This window comes from Strongylocentrotus purpuratus, unplaced genomic scaffold, assembly GCF_000002235.5.
Source record: "Strongylocentrotus purpuratus isolate Spur 01 unplaced genomic scaffold, Spur_5.0 spur5_contig_861, whole genome shotgun sequence".
Taxonomy (NCBI): domain Eukaryota; kingdom Metazoa; phylum Echinodermata; class Echinoidea; order Camarodonta; family Strongylocentrotidae; genus Strongylocentrotus; species Strongylocentrotus purpuratus.
Window position 1 is genome coordinate 4,259,814 of NW_022145570.1, and position 21,809 is coordinate 4,281,622.

General features: G+C 36.6%; 1 protein-coding gene across 2 annotated transcripts; it reads left to right on the top strand.

Annotated features, from left to right (window-relative positions):
* Positions 1 to 1,340: 1,340 nt before the first annotated feature.
* On the top strand, positions 1,341 to 20,122 carry LOC115919087 (endochitinase A-like). Of its 2 annotated transcripts, none has more exons than XM_030999538.1 (7): positions 1,341 to 1,513; positions 6,045 to 6,140; positions 10,012 to 10,110; positions 13,361 to 13,470; positions 13,993 to 14,359; positions 16,400 to 16,437; positions 17,140 to 20,122. In XM_030999538.1, exons 2-7 carry the CDS (start codon positions 6,046 to 6,048, stop codon positions 18,597 to 18,599), a joined length of 2,169 nt encoding a protein of 722 aa, XP_030855398.1. In that variant the 5' UTR covers positions 1,341 to 1,513; position 6,045; the 3' UTR covers positions 18,600 to 20,122. The 2 variants fall into 2 exon arrangements, with proteins under 2 accessions (XP_030855398.1, XP_030855402.1); XM_030999542.1 differs by having other exon boundaries at positions 17,143 to 20,122.
* The last annotated feature ends 1,687 nt before the right edge of the window (positions 20,123 to 21,809 follow it).

Here is a 21,809-nt window from a genome sequence, read left to right on the forward strand (position 1 = left end):
TATCAGTTGTATCAGTTACCAATTCGACAAGTGATTCCGACAGGGGAAGTTGAACAGAAAAAGAAAAACAAGATATTTCCCCCCATTCTATCAAAACATACTCATATCAGAGTCGACTTTTCTATCAATAGTAAAAGAGTCATCTACAAGGATTGAAAAATCTAACATATTCAACCAACATTTTTTTGTAAATAAACCCAACACAACGCACAATACCATGATGGTTTTACTTGTAATGTATATACGACTCGTTGAGTATATTATAGGCCGTGCATGGGAAGAGGATTATGCCATATTTATCGCTTTCTACAAAAAAAAAATAACGTACTATGCGAACGAATGACAGAAAGAATGAGAGAGAGAGAGAGAGAGGGGGAGAGAGAGAAAAGAGGAAAGACAGAAAATAGTGGAACATAAGAGGATGAGATAGAGAGAGAGAGAGAGAGAGAGAGAGGGGGGGGGTAGATTGTTATAAAGCGAGGAAATGGTAGGAACGTAAGAAATAAAAGGTAAGAGATAAATGAGAGAGAGATAAAGGTAAAACAGATAAAAGTAACATATTGGTAAGAGATAATGGAAAACGACAAATGACAGTCTAATGTACGAATGCAATTTCAAAGTGAATAAAGCGTCTATTTACTGAAAAATAAACAAACAAAAGGAAATGGGACAGGAAAATAGAAAGGAAAATACATGAGACGAGAAGAGGAAATGTTAGTCTTTTAGGCTACTCAAATATGGGAATATACAGTAAGATATTAATTGGTATGTAAAGTCAGAAACTGATTTCAATATTGCAGATCACCCTTTACATCAATAAAAGGCGATACAAATGAACCGAAGCATGATACAGAAGATCTGAGTTGGTCTAGTGGTCAGGTCTATAATCTTCACACGAAGGACCAGGTTTCGATGTCGAGTTGGGTCTTTGGGTTGGTAAAATTTCACAACGTCACACTCGTACACATAAATTGCAGTTCTGAGTTTTTTCGGCCTAGGAGCAGTTGCGATTAGTTTAAATCAATTGCAACTCTGTACTAAACAGGAGTTGAACGTTTGCGATATATAGGTAAAGAACATGCAAACAAAACTGGTCTATCGCAACTCTTTATAGGACAAGGCCCGGCTCTTCAAATACGTCTACATACAAATCCAACTTACTCATATCAAAACTTTCCCTCCAATCCTATCCTAATTCTTCTCATTTTTCTTGGCATATCCTATACCACATTCGCAACTGTTAGAAGTTTCCGCCCTCAGAAGAGTTTTCAACAATACAACGACTGTAAAGTATTGGGCGAGCTTCCGCTACGCAGGTGACTTGTTGTTTTAGGGAGATATTTCTTCGATAAATTGGATTAGACCATAGGTCCATGATTAGACTATCAGTTTGACAATTGACAGTTCATTGTGATGAGCAGAGACAGTGTATGGACGCAATTCGGATATCTACATTTCTTGTGCTCTTGAAATCGAACGTTTTTACATTGGATTAGCCATTGGTTCAGATTGGGTAAGTCAAAGATTTGCTGTTTTATCATTTCCCTGCAAGACAGTGCGCAAGCACAAATCTTATGTAGTGTTTCAAGATATTAAGAAAAGGAAAAGAATAACAATAATCTCCAAAATATGAAACTTTTCACTTCTCGAGTTGTACAAGTGTCATGAGAAATCTAATTCACTAATGCATCAACTTTTTTGTTATAATAATACGCTGATTTTACTTATGGAGTACTCTCATGTGATGTCGAGATTTGAATATTTCATTCACAAATCTTATTATTCGATATTAAAGTGCATTGAAATTACTTTTAATCCAGCGCTTGTTGGTCTTATTTACAAAAAAGGTTCGAAACACAAAACTATCGTTCATGCACGATTTAGCAAATAAATTTAGCACCAACTAGAATGAAAATTAGTCGGCGTATGACAAACAGAGACTTATGTTTTATACCAAGCGACCCGTGCCAATCTAATACTGGTAAACACAGTTTCGAGCATGTTTAGATCCCGGGCCAGGATTTTGAAGACTTCCCTAGGTTGGTCGAAAATGATGATCATGCCTCTGAACATGTGATCTTTCCTCCTGAAAACCATGATTTCCTTCAGTACTTTAGATCTTGATACGTGGATATTTTGTAGGCCAACTTTAAAGCGCAAGCGCGTAGCCAGGATTTCATTTTAGGGGGGGCGGTAGTGAGCACGCGAAGCGTGCGAATCACTTAAAGAGCGCGCTTCGCGCGCTCCCTAGGGGGGTGGGTGCAGGGAGGGGGGAGTTTCCCCCCTCCCGCGCGAAGCGCGGAAGCTTCGTTGTACCTTTCTCGACTCAAAATCCTTGTCTGAATTCAGTCCCTCCCCTCTCTCGCGCGAAGCTTTGACGTTTCATTAAATTATTAGAGAAAGAAGACGATTCGTTGTACCTTTCCCGACTCATATTTCTTAATTTGAATTCGGTTTCCCCCTTCCCGCGCGAAGCGCGGAAGCTTTGACGATTCATTGTACCGTTCTCGACTCCTTTTCCCTTTTTCTTCCTACGTCCTCTTTCTTTTTTTTCTTCTCTTTCTCTCTCTTTTTTTTTTTTTTGGCCGGCGTTTTGGGGGGGCGACCGCCCCCACCGCCCCCCCCCCTGGCTACGCGCCTGTTAAAGCGCGTTAAAGGTGACTATTAAAATTAAACTAATGAAATGGTTGAAAGAAAGTAATGAAAAGCGTTACGCAAACCGATTATCATATACACATATGCATTTATGCAGACGGAAATAAATGTAATTTGTAAATGCTACATTAAATTTCATTTTTTGAGAAACCATTCCACCACAAACAGTTGAGATTTCGTATTATCAAACTCTTTGTTCGTACATAACTCGTATCAATTGTTTTATTGATGCAGCACTTCGCATTGGGCTTGATAGTTTTGACTCATATGAAAACTTTCGTTGAATACTTCAGTATCGCGTTAAGGGGAGGGGGGGGGGGGGGGAGGTGCTTGTATCAATCGCTAAAAGTACCATCAGCGACAGGAATACTTTCAGATTATTCGATGGGGGGGGGGGGGGGAGGAGTGATAGTTGATTTATTTCAACTTTCGGAAAAAAATCAGAACATGTGACGTTCCATACTCGCACAATGCTTCCACATGAAAACTACATCATAATAATAATAATTGACGATAATGATTAAGCACTTTCACAAAATACTGATCAGAGTGCTGATACAAGAAGTACAGCAAATGTATTTGAAACAATGAAATATATACATATAACCCTTAGCAGTACATACAAAAGATACAGACATGATAAGAGCATGCACAGATTATCACCCTGTCCTGTTGAGAGCCAAAGAGGTGTTAATTATAACCTAATTAACACCTCTCTGACTCACGTCAGCAATATGAACTTACAATTGAAACCTAACTTATTTTCCATTTGCTCAATGTGGACTTGCATTTCCAAAAAAAATCGCAAAGACCTTCGAGAATTCAACCCAAATACAATATCAATACCGACGTATTTCCTATAGAACTCTTGTTCTGATTACGCAATATATCTTTGTTATGTTTGAACATTTCTAAAGGTGAAGCACATGATGGTGCACAATCCTATTGAAATGGCTGAGGTTGATTTTTTTAAATAAATATTTCCGTTCATGTTACATATTATTGGTGCAATCAGGGAGAGTGTAATAGACAATTTACCCGACAAACCGTAAACATGATATAAAAAACATTTCTGTTTTGCCAGCATGAGACTAAATATGATAGGGGATGGGCAATGTGCCAATCACCCCATACTCATAGCCGTGAAACATCATGTTATGTTGTTAAAGCAAGGTTAGAAACAACGAGGCTACATGTTTAAATGATATTAGTACTTCAGCTATTACACCAGTGTCAGTAAAACAACCATCCACGCAAATGAATTTTGTCCATGAAAATGCAGTATAACGACGACCAATTTCTCAGAAAAATATATTTAGATATTAGTATATATAAGGCAATCAAGAGAAAGTTCTGTTTTTCAACTAGTTTCCCGTCATCACCAACATGACATAAGCATATGTTTGTCAGTTTTAGCCTAATTATTTTGGATGAAATTGAGACAAAAACAGGTGTTAAAAAACGGTTGCATGGGCACCATCAATAGTTAACTAGTTGACTACTGAATTCTCTCATTCTCATAGGTTTAATACAGTGCCACAACATTGCAGTAGGCAATGGGTTCGTCATTGATTAATAAAGCAATGTTTATCGATGATAGTAACAAAGTATCCTTGAACTATTTTTTTTTTTAGAAAACAAAAAGGTGTTTGAAATTTATTTGAACCGACGGAAAAGTGCAACCACTATTATTTGTTTAACCCAGGAAAAGCACAATGTCATGCCGTGTTAATTTTCTCCTTAATCAGCTGATGGATATTTTCATTTTAAAGAGCAGCATATCAATGTGCTTTTCCTGGGTAAAAAATAAAAGTGGTTGCACTTTTCCGTCGGTTCAAATAAATTTCAAACACCTTTCTATATTGCCTACTGGAACATGGTGGCCCCTGTATTAAACATGTGACAATGAGAACATTCAGTAATCAACGGGTTAATAAAGTATTGATGGTAACCATGCAATCGTTTTTTTATCACCTCAACTTCATCCAATATAATTAGGCTAAAACATTGCCGTGTCCTCTCAATTGAATCAAACCATGAGAAATTTGAAAAAGGGGACCACTGTCTCATCCAGTATTACAAATTCCGATTTTATAACCAATGCGTTACCCTATATAACTATAATTATTATGCTGATTTCTATTTCAGGCTTTGATAATAAACTTATTTCATACCATTGATATGCTGCTCTTCAAATGAAAATATCCATTAGCTGATTAAGGGCAAAATAAACACGGCATGACATTGTGCTTTTTTCAATGGTATGAAATAAGTTTATAATCAAAGCCTGAAATAGAAATTAATACCTTCTTTTTTAAGGATAACAAAAAGTAAGCTATACACGAACACACACACAAAAATTCCCTTCTAGGCTTTTACGTTTTTAGTGATTGACTATCAGATTTTCAATCAGCATAATAATTATAGTTATATAGGGTAACGCATTGATTATACAATCGGAATTTGTAATACTGGATGAGACAGTGGTCCCCCTTTTTCTAATTCATCATGGCTTGATTCAATTGAGAGGACACGGCAACTGAACCCGGTATACTGTGAAAGCTACTTTCGAAATATATTTGAAAATAAATGGACTGAATATCGTTGCCAATTTGATGAATGATATGTGTCGCTAAATTGATTTTTGATTTCTACAATAAGAATGATTTCAGGGAATATTTTTATTTCTTTGTTTAACACATACATTATTCCAAGTGTGAGTTGAACCATTTGAATGAAGAATAGTTGGTGCCCCTTTAAACGTTCTATTTCTATGTGGCAATGATCAAAGCAAATAGGATATAATCCTGTTTTGACTGCACTTAACTAATTACGCCCAAAACGTTTTCTTTTGATATGGCAATGACTTTTAAAACCACTAATTTGTCAGCTAAAGAGAAGTTGATGAGTAGTTCGATTTTCGTTAAACCACATAAATAGTACATCATTGAATTCATTAATGATGACGACTGCACATATTCATTTTACCATGACCTACATTTGGATCTGTAAAGGGAAATTACGGCATTCAGTTCTATTCGAAGAGTTGTTTGGTCCTGAAATGCCCTCAAATTTGTCATAATTATATGATGAGAAAAACTGAAAAGTCTGGACCAACTCGTCAGTTTACGCCACATGTATGTGTAGTCCCATATACCCATTTATATGTACAGTGCATGTTATTTATAGCAAGATAGACGGTCGATTTATTAGCATCTTAATGATAAAAAACCTCACAGTATACATCAATTATTATGTAATTCATTATGAACCTTCCCAACTTGCTTCCATGCAGTTTCTGTCACAAGGCGATCGCCAACAAATAACCAGTACTCCACTTTATTTCCAAGATATCGGTTAAATCTTGTCTCTTTTTTGATTTTTCTTAGGATGGATTCTTGGTCGCTATCCCTCTTGCTGTTGGTCTGTTTGAGTAGTCTTACATCAAGCATAGCACAAGATGGAAGATGTACAAAGAAAGTCAGGTAAGACCACACCTCATGTAATATGATATATACCTTGCAAAAGTGCAGTAAGAGAAGCCTTAATAATCCTGCTAGCGCTTAAAAGTAGATTATTGTTAAAATATATAATTGTCATTATTATTATTATCTTTGTAATTGTTATTAAAATTATTATTATCATAAGTAGGAGTAGTAGTAGTAGTAGTAGTAGAAGTAGTAGTAGTAGTAGTAGTAGTGGTGGTGTTAGTATTATGATCGTTATTATTATTATTATTATTATTATTATTATTATTATTATTATTATTATTATATTTATTATTATTATTATTATTATTATTATTATTATTATTATTATTATTATTATTATTATTATTATTATTATTATTATTATTATTATTATTATTATTATTGTTATTATTATTTTCATTATAACTATCCTCATCCTCCTCATCATTATTATATTATGATGATCACTATTATTGTTGTATTTTGGAAGCATACTGCTTTATTTCCACTGATGATAACTACAAAAACAACAAGTACTACTTCTACTTCTGCTACTACTACTACTACTGCTGCTGCTACTTCTTATTCTTATACTACTGCTACCACTACTCCTACTTTCACTTCTCACAATTTGTTCGGTTTTCTGCGTTCGTCCTATATTGTGCAATGTTATCAAATTATGCCACAAGATTATTGGCACCGTGATTTTACGGGTTTTCCTGACGCTTACCGCTTCTGTTCCACGTTTCTTCCGTAAACATAATCAGACACCCGCTAGTAAGCCATATCGTGGGAAAATAAGCCAAGATTTGGGCATACATTGAATATTAAACGATATGACAGAGCCTTCCCAAGCACCATGTTTCCAAGGTGTGAGTCATTTGAAGACCAATTTAAAGTTGTGTTTTAAAGAAAAAGAAATTTGAGTAATAACCTTCAAGGTTTCTTTCGGTGGATGTGGCAGTGACAGTGAGTCTAGGAATCGTATTTGTTTTGTGTGACACAGTTTCTAAGGACAGGGGGTTAACACGTTGCATCGAAAATAAGATTGAAAATAAGAAATAAACGTTTAGACTTTACTTGATTGATAAGTCTAGTGGACATGTCACCGGACTATGGATCGTATGATTCGCGACACTAATGGCCTTGGGCTAGGCATTAATCCACGTTTACCTCTCTCCGCCCAGGTGTATAGTAAATGGGTACCTGGTAGAAATTCATTTCTTGGATGCTTTGAGTGCCTTATGGCAGCTGGAATAAAACCAGGTTAATGATCGAACTTTGTAGTCGCCTTATATAATAATTTCTTGGGATAGATATGCAATATAAATTATAAAGGGATTGTGCTTAAACCTTTTGAAAATGGAGGCCGACATTGTTAAAGCAAATTTTCCGCAAAAATTATTCACAAAATAATGTGGCAAAATATTTAACTAAAAATGAAATAGAAACAATTATGGCTTGTCTTACTTAGCAATAATTTATGTTATCTGTAATAGGAGAATGAAATAATTTGTAAAATGGCACTTGACAAAGACTTGACAATTGGAATTGTCAAAAACAATATATCAGGAAGCAAGTAAGGTATAGTAGAGCAATAAAAACAATAACAACAGTGAAAAGAAGACAAACTTTAACATGGTACAAAAGTACCAAAAGATAGAAATACTCCCCAGGGAGTATTTTATCCGATTACCGGGATAATCACATTTTGTTCTTAAAGATGGTGTATGGCATTGAGTGCTTTATAAATCAAGTGTAGTTTTATCATATGAATATCTTTCGAAATACTATAGAATCAAAAGCCTAGATGGAGGACTTTAATTACTAGACGAATATGAACCAGTTGTACTCATGTTGCTTATGTTGAGGTTGAGAACATCCGGACTCGGATATAATTTCAAGGATTTCGAGTATACCTTTGACGATGTTGACATTTTTTCATTCTTATTCTTTTAGTAATGTCATAATAAAATCACTTGTTTATAAGTTGAAGGAGATATTGAAGTGCATAGTATATCCCCTAGGATACATCACTCACATGAAGCCTCTCGTTGATCAATGTAAACACCAAATACAGGAAATGTCTAAAATTGGCTTTGAGTGTGGCACTTTTACGTTTTGGGTATAATGTATGGTTCTATAAATGTTGGTCAATCGAGAAAAATCAAAGATAATAACGATGCGTTAAGTGCCAGAAAGGTCTCTTGTACTGTATGTCCTCATCAAACATAAAATTATCATAAACGCGAAGGTTATACAGTCGCATAGGCCCAAAAGATATCTCTTAATAAATTTGTAGCTAACTGGATGTTATGAAGATAAAATGGCCATCATTATATAGGGGGAAATGGTCCACGTGCATTTCATCATGCGTAACGTTTGATGACGATCAGACAACGACATAACTTTGTTTGTTCTGGGATTTTAGAATTTCCGAAGTTGAGCGGGAAGCATTAGCTGTGTCTCATTTCCCCATGAATACAATCAGACGAAAAAATGGCGGTCAAGAATGTCTCTTGTTTCCTTCCTCTAATTGTTTATATCAGCAATAACGATTGCCAATTTGAAAATAAATGATCTTTTTATTATTTAAACAAGTCGGATACATATTGATGTGCTATCTTAAGATTACTACCCCATGAAGATAAACACTGTTATATGCTGTGAAATAATTTTTGGAATACCAATGTGAATACAATTTCTTTTTGAAATAGATTGATATTAATCGATGAATTCAGTTCAGTTTATTTTATTCAAAACCACACAAAGCATGATATAATCTGTTACATAAAAAAGAGACTGGTAATAGTACATCAACCAAAATATTCTAACTTGATAACATCATAAACTGAATGGTTTTAGGACCCCTTTAGAAGCTAAGCTTCTAAGCGGGGCCCTATAGTCAGCGAAATACATACATTTACAGTAAAAAGAATGTTACGTATGAATTATAATACTAACAGCGTGTCCACACACAAAAAGAATTATCCCGTATAGTGAATCATCCAAGGTTTGTGAAGCTATTAACTCCATGGTATAAAGTTACACTGAGTGTCAATGTTCATATCTCTGTGTAAAAACAAAGTAATTCCATTCAACACAAGCCCTGAAGGATACATTATAGCGGTACATGTGTATCTTAAGTTCTTAGTATTACATACATTTTAGAAAAAGGGTTATTGCTATACAACTACTTCTACTTCTACTATTACTACTTCTACTACTGCTACCACTACTACTACCACAATTGCTATTACTACTACTACTACTACTACTATCACTACCACCACTACTACTACTACTACTTCTACTACTGCTATCACTACTACTGCTATTACTACCACAATGGCTACTACTTGTACTACTTCTTAGGCCCAAAAACAAAAATAACGTGTTTCTCGTCCGGACTTTTAAAAAGGGAGGAGGCAGGGCAATACTTTTGACTATTTTGCAATTGTCTGCATTTTTTCCAAGATGGCTGCCATGCTAATTTTAGCTGGCCGCAAGCCTATTTATTCACATATTTTGTGCTTGGTGAGTACAGTGATGTAATGTATGACAAAACAAATAATTTTTATCACTTTAGAAGCTACTTAAACAAACTGTATATCACAGGCTTTTTTTCTGGCTTTTTTTTTTGCTTTTTAATAGTAAATAGTAAATAGTAAAAAAGAAAAAGAAAAAGGAAAGAAGGCGGGCGGAGACGGGAAACACTTCATTTTTGTTATGTGGCCTTACTTCTACTGCTGCTGCTGCAGTTGCTGATGCTACAACTACTACTACGACTTTACGACTACTACTGCTAATACATATTAAGATGGTCAAAACTAAATAGTTACAAACTTTTAATCGTCTTATCTTGTTTCTCTCTCTCTCTCTTTAGTCGTGTTGTCTTTTACACGGAGACATTCACAAAATCATCAACGGAAGTATACTACGAGAAATGTGGCTTTCTTTACCTTGCAAGGTGTACCCGTTACAGGTAAGTTATCAATACTGATGTCCCCGTTTGGACGATTATTCCCTTCAATACTGATGTCCCCGTTTGGATGATTATTCCCTTCAATACTGATGTCCCCGTTTGGACGATTATTCCCCTCAATACTGATGTCCACGTTTGGCCGATTATTCCCCTCAATAATGGTTATGAAAATCATCTCGGCTTTATCATCCAACAAATGGGAGTGTTGGCTCAGTCAGTAGAGCGTACGCCTCACAACCGGGAGGTCGTGGGTTCGAACGCCGGCCGCGTCATACCAAAAGACGTTAAAAGATGGTAGTTGTTACTACCTTGTTTGGCGTTCAACAGTAAGGGATAGAGCAACGTCGATCTGGCGCTGCTCAGTGGCTGCCGGGTTCACGATCAATTGGGCAAAAAGAATTTCCGTTTCGGTTTAATAAAATTTGGAGTGGACTATTAGGCTATTATTATTATTATTTTTTTTTTTTTATTATTATTATTATTATTATAACAAATTCCACACCTCTAACGCCCTTTGACAAGACATTGATCTACGCTTGCCACACCTGACCCAACATTACAAGGGCACCAATCAACCCCAAAATACAAGTTATTTATCACTGAAAGACATGAAATCATTTATCATTATATAAAACGATTGAATGCAAAACGAACACTGCAAACGTTGCGTTTGGATTTATTGTCGCAATCGCTCATTGATGTGCGGGATTAGCGCAGGTAGTGACGCATGATAATTGACGCTTCGTGTACAGGGGGCGTTTGGCCAGACGGTCGCAAGTTCGAACCATTAATCATTCAGACAATGAAAAACATGCCCAACGTGTACAGATTATTGATATACTTTGTGTCACTGTGTTTAAATGCGTCATAGCCATATTCATTCCACACCTACGTATTCACTGATTGATCGCATATCTGACTGTGAAGAATTATATCAGACATCAGAGTCTAGTCCAACCCCTTTTACTTAAGAAAAACTGATGAATCACCTGCATTATCAAACAAAGATTGATCTCCCACGTATAGCCAATCACTTAATCAAACAGAATTCCCTGTGTCACACAGATAGATCTATTGATTATAAATTATCCACCCACACTGTCCTCCTACTGAAACAATTATTAATCGATCGACCTGTCAGACCAAAATTAGGCCCTTTATGATTTACACATTAAATTCACTTGGGATTACACGCAACAAGCTATACAGCTGGTTAAATCGGTTACTCAGTCAGAGAAGTTAATGCACATAAAATATTTATCAGTATTGTAGTCAACGATAAATGTTTACATAAACAATTAATCAATTAATTAAGTAATCAATTCTACAATGAACCAGTTAGTCAATGCATCAACTGATTCAGGTCAATCAAAACCAACCAAGTTAACCAACTAACCAACCAATCAATCAATCGATAATTGTTGTATTAAGCAATTAATTCATCATATTGTTCAGCCAGTCGATCACTCATTTGAGAAATTAGTCAATTAACCAACTAAACCATCAATGTAAAACCAATCCCAATCAAATCAATCAACCAACTTGTTAACCCATCATGCAATCAGTCATTCAATCAATACAAATAAATATTAAAAATAAAAAAGTATATAAATATAATCAATACACTTTCTATACGATATAATTTCCTTATCATCATTATCCTTAAAAATAAGGAAAATACGTAAGTGAGTGCAAAAACAAAACACCCAGAAAAATCCCCGAAATAAAAAAAATAAAATAAAAATAAAAGCAAATGTTTGAAAATGAAAGGGAGAATAAAAGCCATAGGGCATATCGGAAATAGTGCGGATGGGAATCATGACTCGACAGGTTAAACTGAAATATTACCATATTTAGGTCAAACATGTTTACAAGTTTGAAATTAAAAAAATCCCCTAACCCGTACAAATAAAAATAATAATACAAAGTAAAAGGAGGAAATAGTTTTAGCATCATACGTTTCAGATCATGCAGTCAATTAATATTTTATTATATTATATCAGTTTATTAATTTAGCAAATTCTGTACTATTTTGTTTAATATATATATATATATATATATATATATATATTAAGATGGTTGAAATAAAACCACTGAGTAAATGATTACAGTTAATTTTGCTTTATAACTCAATGAAAAATAATATTTGGCACTCCAAAGGATAGATGTCTCACGCATAGTGGTGCCTTCTTTGAACTTAGGTCTTCCCTGTTTTTTTGCACAGTTCGTTATCCTTTTTTGGGGGAGCAATGGCTTAATATCGAATAAAATAAAGAAAAAAGAAAAGAAAAGAAAAATTAAAAACAAATGTGAAGGACATAAAGAGGGAGCATGAAAGAGAAAGGAGAATAATTGGAATATAACCCCCCCCCCCACCCACTGCTTACTTGCACAGACCATGACCAGTCCCCCCTCCCCCCCCCACCCACTGCTTACTTGCACAGACCATGACCAGTCCCCCCCTCCTCCCCCCCCCCTAACCCCCCCCCCCACCCACTGCTTACTTGCACAGACCATGACCAGCCCCCCCCCCCCCACCTCCCATCCGTGACTGGCTACACATTACATAAATATATGACCAGTAATTATGATTATAATGATAACAAAGATGTGCTATGTAGGTGGATGGCGTTTTTTTTTTCTGCAAATCGATGGCTGAAATGTCTGTGACGCATAATGAGTAATTCATATGTTGAAGAAACAGATTTCCGATGTTATTATTATTACTACTTATTTCACCTCAAACTTTCATCGATTTCCTCATCAAATAGGTAGGATTCAGCGAAATTCTAGGCATGAAATAACATTGGGGATTTTATTGATTGTTTTAAAGAATGTCGGGCAGTAGGGCAAGGTTTAATTACACAGGTGTTTATTCTATTATTATGCATTATGGCAATTAATTGACACTGGTTTAGAATTCAATCATCATCGCCCTTGAATTCAAAGTTTTTCCATTACGACTGATTATAAAGAATTAAAAACAAGTGAGGTAGAATGATTATTTGGTGAAACAGTCTTGAATTGTCAGTGAAGCTAACAACACGGAGAACTAATCATCAGCTGGTGCTCCAGAACTTTCAAAGCGCTTTTATAGGAATTATTGAAGTGAAAAGATCAGTTCAAGGTATGTTATATGGGAACCAGAAATCTGGATTACTAGCTCTATGACTGTATTATTTTTTTCCCACCTAAACCTTATTTAATTAATGTAATATAACGATCTCGTTTGTGTTTGTTTTATGAATAGGACGGTGTACTCAGTTGGTTCTAGGAGACCCAGCAGGATCGGCTATGTGTCGGACTATGAGTGCTGTCCAGGGTGGATAACAGAAGGAACGAATTGTTTACCAACTCAACGTAAGAATTTTGAACAATTTACCTTTTTGTCTGTATTATGCTTCTAAAGTAAGTGTTTTGGGTGAATGCACTAACACCGATTTGAGACGAAAGACATGTTCCATGGGGAAATTATGTCGGGAAACTCCCGTCCCATTTTGAAAATTCTGGATTTAATACCAGAGGATTTTTTAACATCATCCAATTAAAACGGCCTTATTTCTTTTGCAAGGCTATTTTCTAGTTATAATTGCCAGGAATTACATCAGCCACTTAAACAAATATTTAAAAAAAAAACGAAAACTATTAAAAATGAACAAACAAACAGAAAAACAAAATTTCCCTTGAACCCTTTACTTATCCGCGCAGCCGAGAAATATCCAGACTTTTTCATGACAACACAACCCCATACATTCACTTAGATCATATTCAACCCATAGTTTTAATAGAATTTTCACTGTCTCTCTAGTTTGATAAATTGATATTTTGTATTTATTTTATTTCATTTCATATTTACCATGCTTCATCATTGATCACTAATAGCACCAACAACGGAAGCTGTAACAACGACTGCCCGGCCAACCACAACGAAAATCCCCACTACCGCTACAACAACGACAACATCACCATCAACAACATCTCGATTTACAAGTAGTCATAACAGCAACAACAACGGTGACACTCAGCGTCACTCTCGTACCCGAACCTCAACCACCGCCTCGCCGGACAACCACATCGAAACCTCGCCTGTTTACGTCGGTGGGCAAGGGAAATCGGCCAGCTTGCTGTCGAGTCGGCCGATGATGATGGGTATATCCGCGGTCGCCGTGGTCGTGTTCTTGGCGATGTCGATCGGTGGGGTCGTCTGCGGCGTCAGGAAATTCTGTCCGAAGAAGAAGCCCGTTGGAAGGTGAGAAAAAGTTCTACTTAAGCCCTATAGATTGCATCATGTTATATCTCCAAATTGTCCAAGCAATGATTATGTTCTAGTATTTCCATGATTTTTTTAAAATTCATCATAAACTGATACCCGTGAATATTTATGATTCGAATTGTTTGATTCATAATAGTCCAGTATTCGGTCGATCGGGTTCTCTTCCGAAAGCCAAGCCCCCCCCCCCCCCACTCAGTGTTATTTAGGGTACGGGTGTGCATGTTCCCTCCATTCGAAAGCACCCCCCTTAATAGTCCTGTGTGTAAAGTCAATACGGGCCGATTTTGTGTGTTTTACGAGCCCGACTTTGTTGCGTGAAAAGTACTCCTTCCTTTAGTCAATCATCTCTTCATTTTGTTTGCAATGTAGATGTTTTTTGCTTACCAAAGTACTGTCTGCGGTACTTGAAAGACAGTTTTCCATATCATCTGTTGGGCTGAACGTATTCCTTTGTTCCTGATTAAAGTAGGATAAAAATGTTCACTTTGGATTTTTTTTTAATTTCTCCCTCGACCCCTAACCAAGCAGGTATAGGAGGACTAAACTTCTATTCGCAGATATAATTTTCAAGTCAGTTTGATTTGCTTCCCTCCCCTCTGACAATCTTGAACCCGTCCCTGAATCACATCCTCTTCTACATTTTGGAAAATTTCACTTTTAATTTATTGAATTCACGTGATAAAGTGATCCGTCAAACAGGAACACATTGGTGAACATTTTATGCATATTACCACTTTTCAACGGAACAACCTTGTTATTAAATACTGATTAGGGTGGATAAATTGAGGAAGTATGACAAATGGGGTATTGTTTGTTTTTATATTGCACTGAATTAATTCTAGCTTGCTGTGTTAAAATGAGTTAAATTCTTTTTTTTTATAGAGCTGCCGTTGATTTTCGAAATAATTAGAGGTATATTGATTCAATCAAAGCTGTAAACACCGGTATCTTTTACGTTATGTATGGTGATTGGAATAATAATGATATTACAGAAAATATTCTTTTAAAGAGATATTAGTGTATATTTTTCCATGGAAGATTTTGAAAACAATTATTTGAATATTTCAAAATAACTGAGCTAACACCGTCACACTATTTTTTACCCGAATTCAATCATTTTCGGTAAACCCGTGTATTCTTTGTTTATTATCGTTTCACTTTACTGCTTTGCGCTTTCATTGTTTTTCCCCAATATTAGGCAAAACCTTTTTAATTCAGACCATATTTTCGCTGTAAGCACGGGTATAGTTTATCATCTGTAATTAATGATAACTATTCGATACGAATCCTAGTTATACAATGGCTCTTCGTGAACAGGAAGGCAGTTACAAGTGCTTACGTCATTAAACTGCCAAAGTGACGAAATTAGTGACCTAGAATAATATTGATTGTCATAAATTGGGTGCGATCAGGGTCTTCTTTTAGGTCCTATGTACGACTAATTTCACTCGCCTTGTTAACGATGTCCAACTTTCGATTCGATCATGTCTCTATATAGGTCTATAGAGTCTTCTTTACGTCTTTCGGTCTTAGGTCCATCCCTTACTACACATAATTTGCACATTATTTTTCATATCTGAATATACAATCACTTTTCATTTAGACAAAGTGAGTTGAGGAATGACTACAGAGAAGTGAAAGGCAGGAACTGCCCACGGAAGCAACCATGTTTTCTTATCTTCGTATGAGGAAATCTAACAAATATTTAAAGAACACACATTGAAGTTTTTTAATTGAATTGGTTCCATGGGTTATGTTGCGAGTTCACACGTTGACAACTAACCCCATGACAACTAGGCCCTAGGATAGTTGTCCTAGAGTAAGGCTGTCGTAGGGGGTAGTTGCCTGGGGTTAGTTGTCGTAATGGGTAGTTATCCGGGGTAGTTGTCGTAGGGGGTAGTCGTCCTAGAGGATGGTTATCCTAGAGGTGGTTCTCCAGGGGTAGGTGTCTTAGAATCGTAGTTAACATATAGAGTGTATTTTATAATCCATTCATTTTTTATTATATTTTTACAGGATGGAAAATGAGTCACCAACAAGGAGGGATAGTGAAGGTAAATACAGACAGGATATTTTTGTTTGACAATCATTACTTCCCTTCAACCATAATGAACACTTTAAATAATTATGACTTTAACAAAAGTAAGTGTGTGTGTAACTACATCATATACCGTAAACTATTGTTCTTCTCCTCCTGCTCCTCCTGCTCCTGTTACTTTTCTTCCTCCTCCTCCCCCTCCGCATTATCACTGCTACAACTTCTACCACTACTATCACTGCTACTTCTACTACTAATAATAATGCTAACACTGCTAATAATATTAGTACTATACCATGACTACTACTACTACTACTACTACCAGGCGCGTACGCAGGATTTTTTCAAAGGGGGGGGGGGGGTTAACATTTTTAAATCGGGCCGAAAATTTCGCAACGACTCAGCCAGCCGCTGAATAAGCGGGGGGGGGGGGTAAAAGGACACTTTTATTTACCAAAGGGGGGAGGGGTTTCCTCCAAAATACACACATAACAAATACCAAAGCCCCCCCCCCCCCCCTGCGTACGCGCCTGACTACTACTACTACTACTACTACCACCACTACTATTACTAATACTACACCTACTCCTTCTATCTATTTACCTATCATTACCGGTCACGCTTTGTTCTCTCTTATTTTCTCATTATTCTTCCTTTTTGTCCAATATCAGCTCAGCTCACTCGCTATTTCTCCCCCTCTCTCTATCTTTTTGTATAGCAGGTATCCAAACGAACGGAACAGTGCCCAACGGAGCTGTAGGTCATGGAGATCGACCAAAACTCAAACAGAAGGTCAAAGGTCACAAGGGAAAACTGACAGCCACTTCAAATCCTGGCTATGACATCATGGACCTTGCAGACACTACGCAGGAGAGTTCCTACGAAGCTATCGACCCTGAGGCAGGTCCACTGAAACCTCACAAATTTCAAAAGGATGCTAAAGGATTTGAATGCGTCAATATGTCGGATCTAATGCCCTCATCGGCGAAACATCTTCAAACTAGTCCTGTAAAAGGCCGACGCCCAATTGGACCAGCCGCTGTCACCGAAAACGAGTATACCGCTTTTGCAGACGAGCCCCGAACTTCACCCGAACCATCCCAAAAGAAAACAGTTTCGAAGGACAATAATAATCATCGGATGGGTGAATCTATGGTTGGACAAAGGAAACCCCTTCCTAAGCCTAAACCTTTTCCAAAAACCAGGAGAAATCCGCAGCCTGTCGAGGGTTCATCAAACACATGCGCACCGCCCTCTGCGGCCAATCATCTGGTCGCACCTCCTGCGGTAACGGCACAATACCTTGACATGTCCAAGGGACAGACCTCCCCACCGACTAATGTTGATCGACGCATCTGTGAGAGGGAAGGTGCGTCACCAAGGAAACCTATTAAAAAGTTCCCTTCACTGGAAGAAAGTCCCAAATCATCCATCGAGGATTGCACTGTAGATTTCCGATCTAATTTGTCTGGACTCTCAAGTGGTAATTCAAATTTGTATGACCATGTTGGTGAGACCAGATCAGAGCCAACATCAAGACGGGGAAGTGAGGCAAAGCATGCATTTGCTACACAGGGTATGTATGTTCTCCCGGGAGACCTATCCCCTGCAATTACCAAGAAGTTACAGAGTGTGGCCGATGAAAAAATGACATGTACATACGTACTAGGAGATGACGTGCCTGGACTTGCTCCACGCTCCCCTCTATTCAGTGACAGTTATGGCCCTGTAGGTAGCAACCACGACATGGCACGTGATTCAGCAAACGAACTTAGTAATCCATACGATGTTGTTGTTACGCCAGAGAACAGGAGAAAGATGCTGAAACCCGTTATCACGAAACGCGGTTATGCCGAGCCTCGTCAAGATAGTATGGATCAAGACAGTTACTACGAAAACCAGAGGCGCTCGACAGCATCGCTTCCGAACAACAGTAGAAAACTGTCCCTTCCCGTCCAGCCCCATGAAGACGAAGAGGTCTACGATTTCGTAGAAGTTAAAGACTCTCGTTCGACGACGACGGGAAGACCTCCAAAGGTAGCTCCCAAGAAACCAGTGTTGACCTCAGGTCAGGAATCGCAGAAAGCCAAGGAAGCGATAGGGAGGAGTCGGTCGGGTCCGTCCTTACTCCGATATGCAGAACTTGATTCCGTCTACGTGAATACATCCCGGTTTTGAATCCTCAAGGATGGCTGCAGATGACTGTTCATCCGTACTACCAAGGAGTAAGCAGTCTCAACAGTTCTGGATGATGCCCTTGGAGAAGAGGAAAGACTTCCCATGGCATGGAAGGGGTTAACCCTTGCCAGTGTCGTTATTTGTATGAATGCAATAAAGTATGGATGATAAAAGCTCGCGAAGGTCATTCATTATAAAACTCATCAAGGACAGACAAAGGGACCATCTTTACATCCTTTAGCTGTTCGGATGGATGAATCTAGTGTAAGGGAAGCTCCGATGATCCATTAGGCTTCTGTATAGTTATCATCACCTAATCAGTGACATTGTATTAATAAGTATCCTGTCAAATTGAGAAGCAATCCAATCTTCATAATTGATGTAAGCGCTAAATAAATGTATAATTGCCTGGAAGTCAAGGTGCAATGGGAGACTTAATTCTACCGTATACTTGTCTGCAATGTCATATTTTGAGATAAAAGAATAATCATTTACTCAATCTGTCTTGTACTTATTGATTATCTATATCATTGCTGATAAAAGCTAATTATGTCATGTTATTCTGTGATATCTAATTGCTTTTGTAACTTGGTAATGGAGCGGCTTTGGTTTGCCTTTCTCATGTGTAACTCCATTCTTTTTAATTTTTAGAATAATCTTGAATGTAATATTAACAAGAAAATCCATAATATTCTTATTACATCTTTAAAGAAAATATGCACCAGTGATTTTTTTTCATTGGTGACAATATAATTTGATCATTGAATTTGTGTCGTATAATGAACAAAAATGAATTTAAGAAATACCCCAAACTATAATATTATGTGTGAATACAACGAAGAAATAACCTTAGGGTGTTTATTTCTAAGTGGGAGAGACGGTTAGGTTATTAACGGGGACAAAAAAGATAAATAAAGAAAAGACGAAGTTGTCATCATATACTCAGAAGAAAGAGTCTATAATATCAACACAATCAAATTGGTATATGTATTTATAATGTAAATGATATCAATTTTGATTAGTCTTCTGTGTGGGAGAGTGAACCGGCTGGTACGGTCTCTATATACTTGTACATCCGTCTGGATAGTAATACTATTATTACTTCTATTGTAGTCGATTGGAAGGTGATTAATTCATCATGGTCTACTGACAACAACGATTAATTTTGTATAAAACCCTTTCAGTGTATTAGTCGTAAAGATTATACGTTATTTGTATAGGGCCATACATGTACTACTGAGGGAGAGAGGGAGAGGGAGACAGGGAAGCAGGGATGTAACCTTTAGCTGTATGTTTGTAATGAAAGAATATAAGCACTTTCACATAATCAAACGAAATTGTACATAATGCAATAAAATCTGACAACAATTGAGTAAGTAGCAATGAAATATGAAAACCGGAGGCAAGGAAATCCAATAAATTTCGAGGTGTTCTTTGTGCTATGTTTTGGTTAAATTAAGGTCTTCATGTCTTGAATAGCAATTCTCCTGTCAAAACTAAATTTAAAGGCTTATAACAATGAGTTTTCAACGGGGAATTTGACACTATTCGGGTGTTAACCCAATAACAAGCTTACGTGTTCTCAGTCTCCGTGAGTAGAATTTTACTAATGACATGTCTTGTGTAATGTACTGTGCCATAGTCTACTGCTAAAGGAATTCTCATTGTAATATCAAATCTCCCTCATCTTTGAGATATGAAGACAAGTTGGAGTATTTCTTGATGGGATTATGGGTTCGCTACTTGAGAGACCTTTGCACACACAGACACATTTATTGGCAATTCAATCAAATCTGGTGTCAGCAAATTATGATGCAATACAAATGGGCACTGACGATGTGTACTGTTCAAAATTGCGGCGTCTGTTCCAGGGAATCTAGTTTAAAGCCAGGAAGTCATTATGCTCATGTGATATACTGTTTTGTATTTTTTTTTTCTTTTGATCCTTCGTACATATTTTGATGTGAAATGTATCTGATTACTTGTACATTTCATTAACACGTTCAATTGCAAAGCCAAGATTTTCAACTATTTTCCAACGATTTGAAATATTTCATTTAAAGAATGCTAACTCATTAATGTCAATAACTCATAGTACTTCCAGTAATATTGATGATGTAAGGTGTATTAATAGAATAGTAATGCTCTATTATTTTTTTGGTTAATTGATGAACTATAGTTAGAGTTATCGACACAATTGCTGGCGATTTGTTGATGTATATAGTGATGTGATGTAGAAATTGTCATGAATCCGATACTCGATGAATTGTAGATTTAATCTTGTCGCAGTTTGTTCCATTATAACAATCAAAGAATTTTTGATGAGATGATAAACTACTCTGTAAATATTATTAGTAGAAAATTTAATAAGATTATATTGACTATTTTAATGCTTTATCTAATTTGTGTATATATAATTATTTCAAATTTCCTTTGAAGGCAGTGTAATTCACTAAATGTGAACGATGCAAAGAGTACTATAGTTTTACTATCGGAATAATTGGATCAACATTATGCTTCTAACTCGCAGATATACTCTATACAGAACTGCATTTATCAGAAATGTAAAGACGAGAATAAGTGTTGTTCAATAAAACATGGGTGACTATTAATAATTATCGTGCATTGCGTGTCCATGTTAGGTTATAGTGACGTGTATTGTTAACAGTGGCGCTCTTTATGATTGTATTAATGATATAATGTATTGCATTTAGGGTCGATATTGTCCGTCTTAATAATTGCATAAACACTTCACTTAGGTTGTGTTGATAAAATGAAAAGAATAATCACGCACTTTCATATAGTTCATTTTGTCACGAGATTTAAAACAAAAAGTGAAACATAAACTGAAACATTTAAAAGGAGTTTTTTTTCGGCACCGGGCTATATGCATTGAGTTCGACTATAATGATAAAACGCCCATATTTTGCTATGATGATCTTAAAACATTTTAATTAGTCAGCCGTGCACATTTTTATAGGAGACATTATGTAAACGATGAAAACAAATGGTCAATATATCGCAAGTGTTTTTGTTTTTTTAAAGAAACAGATATAGAATAGAAGGAAAAGAGAGAAAGGGAGAGAGAAAGAGAGACAGAGAGAGAGAGAGAGAGAGAGAGAAAGAGAAAGGAAAAGAGAGAGTGAGAGAGGTAGAACGAGAGATATGAAAAAAGAGAGATAGAAAGAGAGAGATAGAAAGAGAGAGAGA

What these genes read in the sequence shown, in the direction of transcription:
- LOC115919087 (XM_030999538.1), top strand. Translation starts at nt 6,046, where the DNA reads ATGGATTCTTGGTCGCTATCCCTCTTGCTGTTGGTCTGTTTGAGTAGT. An exon ending in GCAAGGTGTACCCGTTACAG is followed by an intron (nt 10,111 to 13,360) that starts GTAAGTTATCAA and finishes TTTTATGAATAG; the next exon opens with GACGGTGTACTCAGTTGGTT. An exon ending in AACAAGGAGGGATAGTGAAG is followed by an intron (nt 16,438 to 17,139) that starts GTAAATACAGAC and finishes CTTTTTGTATAG; the next exon opens with CAGGTATCCAAACGAACGGA.